At 37.2% G+C, this 10,902-nt stretch overlaps 1 protein-coding gene across 1 annotated transcript; it reads right to left on the bottom strand.

Annotated features, from left to right (window-relative positions):
• Positions 1-9,434: 9,434 nt before the first annotated feature.
• Positions 9,435-9,869, bottom strand: LOC145126893 (uncharacterized). The gene has a single exon (XM_079062173.1). The coding sequence runs from the start codon at positions 9,867-9,869 to the stop codon at positions 9,435-9,437; it is 435 nt and encodes a 144-aa protein (XP_078918299.1).
• Between the last annotated feature and the right edge of the window lie 1,033 nt (positions 9,870-10,902).

Below are 10,902 nucleotides of genomic sequence, written 5' to 3'. Positions count from 1 at the left end.
TAAACCCTTGTTTGTACAAACCATGAAAAGAAATAATATTCCTCGCCATTTCAGACGAGTAAACACATTTATTCAAATCTAACTTTAACCCACTACTTAGCAACAAAGTATAAACTCCAATCTTGGTAACATGCGAAACCTTCCTATTCCCCATGATTAAGTTTATCTTCCCGTGCTCCACATCCTCACTTCTTCTTAGGCCCTGCAAATCAGAACATATGTGAATACCACAACCTGTATCAAGGACCCAAGAGTTAGAATATGGTGAGTTATTAGACAATATAGTGTAAATACCTGCATGGGACGGTTTCACTTTCCCATCCTTGACATCCTGCAAGTACTTTGGGCAGTTTCGCTTCCAGTGCCCCCTTGTTCTGGCAGTAGAAGCAATCAGCATCCTTAGGGATGGCAGAAGGAGTAGCAGAACCACCTTTGGTTCCACTTGATGAGGAGCCATTAAGATACTTTCCCTTGGTACTCTTCGAAGGGTGCTTCCTCTTCTTCCCTTTGCCTTGCCCGATAGCCAAAATAGGGGTTGTTGTAGGAGTAGGAGTAACAACCGACTTACCTTTAAGACCACTTTCAGCGGTCTTCAAAAGTCCTTGAAGCTTGCTGAGTGTAACTTCCTCCTTGTTCATGTGGTATGTAATGCGGAATTGATCATAACACGAGGGTAGCGAGTGCAAAATGATATCAATTGCCAATTCCTCTGGGAAGTTCACATTCAGTTTCAGCAAATGGTCCACACACCTTTGCATTTCTGCATGTGGCCCGTGATGGGTTCACCATCCTTTATGCGGGTTGTTATCATGGAGGAGATTATTTCATACCGCTCTTGACGAGCACTCTGATGGTACCTTTCCATCAAGTCCTGGTGCATCTCAAAAGGGTAATAGTCCTCATAGGACTTTTGGAGCTCGGCTGTCATCGTGGCCATCATGATGCATGCCACTTTAGTGGCATCTCTCTCACGTGTCCTGTATTCAGCAATCTCCTAAGGAGTAGCAGTAGTCTCATCGAGTTCCTTGAGCTCCTTGTCGAGGACATATTCCTTATCTTCGTAACGAGTGACCATCCTGATGTTCCAGATCCAATCCATAAAGTTGGAACCATCGAAGATGACTCTCCCACAAAGGTTCATGAGAGAGAAGGAGTCGGTAGGGTTAGAACCCGAAGCGTTGTTGGAAGACATCTGAAAAGAAGAAAGACAAGTTTAGATTAGATATATAGAGTCCTTAATAAGACACCCAAATGTAATATTAAGGCTAGGACCCAACACAATATATTATAACTTAGATGAGGGATGCCGTAATCTAAGCTATAACATATTTGAAGGTAGGTGAATCACGATTCACCAATTTTCACCATGAAAACGAAATAAATTATTAATTTTTAATTGTTTTTGAAATTCCTAGATTCTTTTGAGATTCATTGAACTTTTCAATGGCATGTTTCAATCTTGATTGTGCCCTTCAAGTTTTGTGACTGGGATGCCGATGATCACAAAACAAGGTGTGAATAACCATGCAGATTCACTTGGTACCCTTAATATTATCACCTAATCAATGTGTCGGTTAACCACACGTGCTCCACCGATCTATGATAAACATTAAGTCACCCTTCGTAATCCTTACTAGTCCAAGTTAGTGTGCCGGTTAACCACACACGCTCCACCAACGACTTGGTAAGGTACAAAGTGTGAATTTCATGGGTTAGCACCATTTTCACATTTTCCTAAAGTAACTAAGATTGGGAATTTATAAAAAAACATTTAGTTACTTTATAATAATCATTATACTTTTAATGAGAATTAAAGTCATTGTCCTACCCGTTCGGATAACGACCCTCCACCAGTCAAGGAAGTGGTGGGTGAGAGTGGACACCCATTAAGCTGCCATTTTATAGGCAACAACCTTATACCCCCCTTATAGACCGGCTTCGTGAATGAGGCCTACTAACGGTAAAACGACTTGATCTTATACATATATATAAATATTAACCATTAGTCTTATAATAGTATAAGGGTTGAATTTTAACTTTTAAAATCCTAAGGGTTGGAAAAGTGTGTGTATCTTTACAAATTCCAAAACTTGAGGGCAAGTTTTGAAACTATTCAAAACTTTTTCATTTCATAACTTATGAGTTAATGGTTCATAAAAGTGAAGACTCTTCATTTTTATGTAACTTATGTGTTTTAAATGTACATTAAAGAAAGTGACCTTTGGGAATCCATAACTTGAGGACAAATTATGGATTCCATTAAAACACATAATTGATCAAGAATTAATCATTAAACAATTTAGCAAGTAATTCGTATGATCTAACAATAACTCATAAGAGCATGAATATCATATCAAAACTTCAAGAATCATATGAACACATATAAACATGGAATTTTGATATTAGCCATTGTAAATGGATTAGCATAACCATTACACCATATAAAACAAGTTTTAAAACACCAAAACAGTTTAGGGTAATGTTTCTAGTCCATTTCCAGCAGCAAAAGTCGAAAAACTGCAGTCAGAGCCTCCTACTCGTCGAGTGCACGAACCTACTCGACGAGTAGGATGATTTTTAACTTGGAATCGCCGAGTCCCCCCATGGACTCGGCGAGTCCACTGCCCAGACAACTTAATTTTTCGATTTTTCAACAGTTTGCATCAAGTATTAAAGAAAACAATCATAGTCTCTGATACCACTGATGGGTTTTGAGCATCCTAACACTCCTATGGTGTACATGCAACCCTAGAAACCTTGGATCTATGTTTTACTATGTATACATGCAAATTTGTGTTTCCAAGGTTCATAATCTATCTAGCATGGCATAGGGAACTTTAAACATAAAGGCTAGAAGAATTACATACCTTTCAATAGTGAGTTGATTCCTTGGAGTTTGAGAGCCAATCACCAATAATGTGGATGCCTCAAATGGAAATCACAAATCACCACAAACTTTGGAAAGACTATGAGAGTGTATGTTTTGCTTGTAGAAATTGGCCACCTTCTTCCACACACACTTAGAGTGCAATTTCAAGCATCATAAGCTCATTTATATAGTGTGGGGAATTCGGGTTACATCCATGTAAACCTTAATACCCATGACTCTTCCTTTCCAAGGATCCATGGGTTAAAAGCTCCATGGACTATCCATGGACTCCCATGCATGCCAAGCCCATTCCAAATGAGTATTAGCCCACACTTATATAAATACAAGAGCCCATATTTAATTAGTCATCTTTTTTATCACTAAATTAATTTATGATCAAATACTAATTAAATAATATGATTTCATATTAATATATTATAACTTATAATATATTAATAAATCATAAACATACAATTCTCAAAGGTTTAACCATACAATAGTTCGGGTGAAGTGCAACCCAAGTGGATCATGCCGGGTCGGGTCAAGTATATACCAAATAAAGTTATGGACTTAGACACCTTATCCAACACATCCATGGGTTGTCACATGGGTTTATCCCAACCTAAGGAATCATGGATCATTGGCCTACACCATAAGAATGAATGATTTACCAATCAACCCCTTATATTTAATTAGTCTCTTTTGATCACATAATTAATTCCAAATTAATTGTTGATCAATACCAATTAAATAATATGATTTCATATTAATATATTAGAACTTATAATATATTAACAAATCATAAATAACCTCTTCTCAAAAGTCCATCCTATCAAATTGTCCTGGTGATATGAAACCCAAATAGACCATGCTACTATCGGGTCAAGTACATACCAATAATAGTTATCGGCTTAGACACCTACTCCAACAGTCTCCCACTTGGATAAGTCTAATAACTATCATTGCAATCATGACTCCAACCCGACTAGAAATCGTAGCTCTTAAAAGCCGCTCTCGAACTCTGACCTAGTCAATGACGTGTCTATTAGATAAAGGACCATATATTCCTCCATTCTAGATATCATATGGACTGAGACATGGATTATAATCATTCTCTCTGTCCATCTGTTGTTTCCCGATTTCTGATTTATGACGACCGACTAATTGAACAAATCAAATCAGTCCAGGCCTGGTGTCATCACTAAATCATCAAGGGGCCCACATATATCGCCTTTATCCACATGGGGTAAAAGGAACGGATAAACTTCGACCCAAATGCTCTCTTGTACTTACTCATCAAATTACACACAACAATATGTTTTATAACATCCAAGTTACTGGTGCATTTACATATGTCAATGTGCAACCGACTCGCAACTACAACTCACATGTCTCCGTTTCAAGAATATAAGATATTATCGTCTCATGATTACTCGTGATAAAATCCATGAAATGATTCAAATGAGCGTGGGTTGAATCCAATACTCGATCTTATTCTAGGAGTACTCATGAACACTGCAGCCACCTTGTCCTAGACAAACTACAGACCCATTCATGACAGTCTTTCCTCAATACCTACTTCCAAAGTATAATCGACTGTGGATGGTTTGAATAACCTAGTTATTCAGGAAGTCAAAACATGCAAAGTGAAACACAATAATAATACTAATCCTATATGGCCCAAAAACTTTTGAGTCATATTGATTACTCATTATTCATTGTATAATGTTTCGTATAATCAACTTAATACTTGAATTATAACAATAGCTATGTCATGCTCCAAGCATGCACACTATGTTTGTCTAAACAATAGTTATGCCATGCACCAAGCATGCACACTATGTTTGTCTATGGTCCTTACTTTGTGAAATAGATCAATTGAAATTCATTTCAATGATTCTCATTTCAAAATTTCAAATCCTTATTGCAAGTTTAAGAATTCCAAATTCTTTTCACTGCTTAGAAAGTGTTAGATTCTAAACTATCATGCAAAGATTCTTTTGTAATGTCTAGGTGCCAAAAGTCACAGAGACTTGACCAATGATATTGCAAAATATTCCTTTGGAGATTGTTACAAGACAATTCCGTGGAAACGAAGTCTCAAATTCAAAGTACATTCCTTTGAACATCCTTCTTGCATAAAAGTTTCTAATTTTTTCATCTATTCTTCAACTCCCAATATGGAAACATTCCATATTTGCCATACGACAACTCATTATTAATAGACTCATGTCTATTCATAATAATGTCAATATGGTCCTTCCATTACTATACTTCAAACTGTCTTTAAGCGACCAATCCTTGGCGAACCTTAGATTGTCCTTAACAGTTGTTTAACCACTTTAGTCATATCCAGTTCTATTCTTTTTTCCCTCTAAACGCCCTAGGCATTCGGAACATTAGAACACGAGAATATTATAGCATATGAATCGATCCTATACCCGAAGCATATGGGACACGATTCGTAATGTCTAACATAAAGACATGATGCCTAATCAGTCTTTTGCAATAATATTTCTATTTGCCATGTTCTCATAATTTTGATTATGAAGAGGGATGTTGTAATCATAATCAAATTTGAGAACACAATTAACATTTCCATATATAGAATTTCCTTATGTTGAACAATTCCAACATAACATTCATATATATATATATATATATATATATATATATATATATATATATATATATATATATATATATATATATATATATATATATATATATATATGACTAAATTTGATTAAAAAAATTAAATCTAAGCTTTTAGATTTTGAAATGAAGTATAAATTCCTCTCCCTTAATTATAGCAAAACAACTTTTCAAACCCGCAACTTTGCGAATTGAAACTTTTGTTTTCTATAATTAACATTGCTAAATTGCAACACTTACCATAATAATTATGCTCCCACTAGCATAATAATTATTATCTTACTAGCATAACACTTATGCTCCCACTAGGTTTGACATGTACCCATAAATCAGCTGGACTTCTAGAAATCAATAGTTATTGACTTTCATTACCAAAGTTTAGATTTCTGATACGAGATGCTTCGATAAGGTTTTATCTAGGCTTCTCAAACTCATACACCTTTCCTTAGATAACTCACATGTGTGTCTTAACAATTTTAGAATTTACAGCCATAAGTCTGAAATGTTTAGACTTTTTCCATTTCTCATAATTCAAATTATGAAGAGGGATGCCGTAATCATAATTGAATTTGAGAATGCAAATATCACAATTCTATCTCCTTAAAATCTACTTAGTTAAAGCGTTTCCTCACAATCATTTTCATGAATCTGAGAGAAACCTTATGACACTTAGATTTTATGGTATATGTATTCCTATCCATGTGAATTTGTCATGACCATAATCACAAGACATGGTTAGTGACAAGTCCAAACTCATATGGACTGAACTTGTTCAATCTTAATTTCTTGCCACCTGGCAGCACAAGGGCCTGCCATTGCTTCCAAGTAGTTATGCAAACAACCGAGAACTCAAAGAACTCTCATGCATAGTCAACTTTAACTGGAATGGGCACAGAAATAAGAATATTTCAACACGATAGGTTATAAACCTCAAGTCGTGTGCTAGTGATAAACAATAGGTTTTATTCTTGATTAGTTCTTGAAGCTTTTCCAAGATCTTTAAGACTCCCACTGCCCTCTTGACATATAAGATTCTCTTGTCATGAATCATTCCTTGACAAAACAAATATTCAAGAGTTAGTGCGGATTCTTATCAAGACAAACACTTCACACAATTGGCCTAAGTTGGTCTTTGTTTTATCCAAAACATCACAACTTACCAATTTCAAATGTACAAGAGTAGAAAACTTTTACTCTACATTTGATAAGTGTTTTAAACCTTTCTTAAGATCATGTCACTCAAGGTTACAATCTTGGAGTATTACTCTAAGATTCGATTTCGGAACGAAGTATGACTCATCTTCTTGATTTAACCATTTCAACAATTCACGATCCCTCTTCTTAGACATACGAATGCACTAATATATCTTTAGAGGATCAATTGTGATATGGGTTTTCCATAAACGTTAAGATGATCATAAAACACGATACTAAAGTACTCTCCCATCTTCTCGTTCGTTCTGCCATACATTGAACCTTTTCCAATGTTTCAGAATTATACTTAAACTTGTAAGCATAACCATGTTTACTAAACTTTAGTAAATCATGACGAATAGTCTTATTGATCTTTGTGGTGGATCTTAACCAGCGCACACCCAGTGTACCCGATCCCCTAGTCCTTCACTTGACTCACATTTACATGTGAACAAGGAATTAGTCTTAATTTACCAAAGATGAAAATTCTCATTCATCATACAATACAACTTGCATGATTCCAAGTTTCTGTCCAATTGAAACTTGGGTGATGAGAATCTTTCCTTATTTGGCAAATACTCGACACTACCACAAGCGAAAGAATCAAATTCATATTGCTAACATAGAAACATACAAACATCAATTTTCACAAATGCAATTGCAAGGAGATATAATAAAAATAAAAACAAAATTTTATTTATTTATAAAATGCGAAAAAAACTTTTCCTTAGAATGCAATTACAAATGAAAACTATGTTATTAGATATTTCCTATCAATCTATCATAACTCCTAAGCAGCAGATCAAAAATCCGATCTTCAAACCATGCAATTGAAATCCATCTTCGCGATCAGATTCAACATACTCTTCCTTTAAGCTTCCTTCACTTTTCAAGATCCTACAAAACATCAAAATGCAACCTTGTCACATCATGTATTAAGAATCAACAATTAGGAACTTAATAGAGTTAGATAGTAGACTTACCCGAAGCAGACTCAAACTTTTCGATTCTACCTTTTCTTAGATCTTTCAGGTAGTCAGGGCAGCTTCGCAACCAATTCCCCTTCTCTCGGCAATGAAAAAACATATAAAATCTTTGGGAATGGTACACGAGACAATCTCAGACTTAGCCTTTCTCTTTCCCTTGGAAAGAGAAATATTTTCTGCACTTCCAGTGTTTCCATTTTCAATGTCCATGGAAGTTTCGGGAGTAGATCTTCCAATCAAATTTGCTTTTCCAGTACGCCAAATCATTGTTGATTCAGCAGCAACAAGCAAATAGGTAAGATCAATAAGGGTCATGTCGTGGTCTGTCACATAGTAGTTCTTAATGAACTCACTATATGACTCGGGAAGTGATTGAAGAACCCAGTCAACCGCCAACTTCCTCGAGACAACGACACCCAATACTCTCAGCCTGTCAATATGTGACTTCATCTCCAAGACATGAGTACACACATGCCTTCCATCTTCATGTTTCATTGCAAGTAGGGCTTGAGTGACCTTCAATTTTTCAAGTCTTTGAACTTGTGGGTTAGGGAGAATTATTGGAGGATATGGAGGAAGTGAAGTATGACTTCCACGATCCAACCGCAGGACATCATTTTCAAGAGGAAAGCTTGTTCCAAAAGATTTGGGAAGACCATAGTTGTCTGAAGTAGACATCTACAATGGGAGAAATTCAAGTTAGTTGATTTAAGTCCTTGATATAACACCCAATTGAAATATTAAGGCTAGGACCCAACAGAATATTTTACAATTTGTAAGAGGGATGCCTTAATCCAATTACAAAATATTTGAAGGTAGGTAAATGACGATTTACCAATTTCCATAACGAAAAACGAAAAAGAATTTTAGGTTTTAAGTGAATTGAAATTCTTAGATCCTTTGAGATTCATTGAAACTTTCAATGGCATGTTTAAATCTCGATTGTGCCCTTCAAGTTTGTGACTGGGATGTCGAGGATCACAAATAAGGTGTGAATAACCATGCAAATTAGCTTGGTACACCTAATGTTACAACCACCTAATTAATGTGCTGGTTAACCACACACGTTCCATTGATCTATGATTAACATCAAGCTACCTTTTGCCACGCACTGTCAGTCCGGATTAGTGTGCCGGTTAACCACACACTATCACGGGACGATCGATCACCGTGTGCCACTTAGTGTAACTTCGACTAAGTCAGGCTACAACACTTCCTTGAGATGTATAAACGACTAAGTAAGCAAGAGAATAAGGCTTTCGAGTTTCTACAAACGAAAGAGAACTTTTATTATAAGAGCTCGAGAGAATACAAGGAAACGTTTCGATGGTTTGGAGCAGATGAGCTCCTCCCTATTTATACTTGTCCTTCCCCCCCCCCCTCCCAGGGAAGTTTATAGATATTACTACATTAGTCCTATATTCTTGACTAATCTAGACTATTCTACCAAGTTACATATATTTACAAGTCTTCATGAAATATTCTAAATCGTTCTTCGATGTCCTAGAGAAATCTAGGACATTCCAGGGTCTAATGTGCCATACTTGTAAGTTCTCCCATTTTCTCGAGTACTCTGAAAGAGTCTAGAATCTCGATCATGACACCCTCCCCCACCTAAGTTCTTGACGACCTAGTCAAGTCTTAGATATGTACTCTTCGATCTTGCTTCAGAACTGCCACATATCTTGTTCTCGTTCCCAACTAGACTCACTATCGGGTAGTCCCTTCCATCAAACATAATATTCTGTCCAATTGGGTAAGCCTCGTTTACGAACTGTTCTATCTGCTAGGATTTCGTCCACCTCCTTGTCATACGAGACTACGTTCACTACTGGGGCTCGATGTGATCTGCTCCTCGATGGATCTTCTTCATCGCGATTGTAAGCTTTGAGGAGACTTACATGGAATACTGGATGAATCTTTAAGTAGGATGGTAATTCTAGCTTGTATGATCGGGTCCCAACCTTTTCAAGAACTTTGTATGGCCCCTCGTATCTTCGTGTTAAGCCTTTGTGTACCTTTCTGGTGGATTTGAACATCCTTTGTGGGAGTTTTACCATCACCTCGTTCCTTACTATGAACTCTCTTCGCTTCCTCTTCTCGTCCACCCATTTCTTCATTCGCTGTGCAAGTAAGACTTTGCTATGTCGAGTTCCTCGTTCCATCCTTTGACAAACTTGTACGCAGGTGGGCTTGATCCTTTATAACCGTTTGTTAGCTCTTGGGGCATCAATGGTTGTTGTCCTATTACAATCTCGAAAGGACTCTTCCCCGCAGCCTCACTCTGTTGTAAGTTATATCAAAATTGGGCTACATCAATTAGCTTGGCCCAATCCCGTTGGTTTGCACTGACAAAGTGACTCAAATAAATCTCGAGCAAGTGATTCACCCTCTCAGTTTGGCCATCGGTTTGAGGGTGGAAACTAGTCGTAAAGCGGGGATCTCTATCACTTATAATGCTGCGGGGAAGTCCCCAATATTTCACGACATGCTTGAAGAATAGTCGTCCTACTTCTTCAGCTGTACAATCCCGAGGGGCTGGAATAAACGTTCCATATTTGGAGAATCGATCTACAATCACCATTATTGATCCGCACCCTTCGGACGTGGGTAATGCTGAAATAAAATCCATCGATATGCTTTCCCATGGTCTTTTGGAGATCGGTAGTGGTTCCAACAATCCTGCCGGTTTGGCCTGTTCGACCTTGTCTTGTTGACAAATAAGGCAAGTCCTCACATAGGCGTCTATGTCACTTCGCATATTGGGCCAATAATAGGATCGTTCTATGATTGCTTTCGTACGATGAGTACCTGTATGTCCAGCCCATTTGGAATCATGACATTCCTTTAAGACTTCTCTTCTCAAGTTGTTCCATCTTAGGACATACATTCGATTGCCGACCGTGAATAATAATCCGTCTTCGACCCAAAACTTTCTTGTCTTGACTTCTCTCGCCATTTCCATCAAGTTCTTCGTTAACAGATCGTGGTTTAGCCCTTCCTTGATCCAGTCAGCAAAATCACATGTTACTCGAGTGTGGGTTGCTAGTTCGGCCTTTCGACTCAGGGCGTCGGCAATTACATTGGTTTTTCCAGGCTTATACTCCATTACATAATCGAATTCTGCTAAGAAATATTGCCAACGAGCTTGCTTAGGAATTAGTTTCTTCTGATTTTGGAAGTAACTACTCGCCACAT

The sequence above is a fragment of the Lactuca virosa genome, chromosome 7 (genome assembly GCF_052849685.1).
Source record: "Lactuca virosa cultivar CGN04683 chromosome 7, Lactuca_virosa_CGN04683_v6, whole genome shotgun sequence".
In the NCBI taxonomy this organism is placed as follows: Eukaryota; Viridiplantae; Streptophyta; class Magnoliopsida; order Asterales; family Asteraceae; genus Lactuca; species Lactuca virosa.
This window is presented reverse-complemented; position numbering and strand designations above follow the sequence as displayed.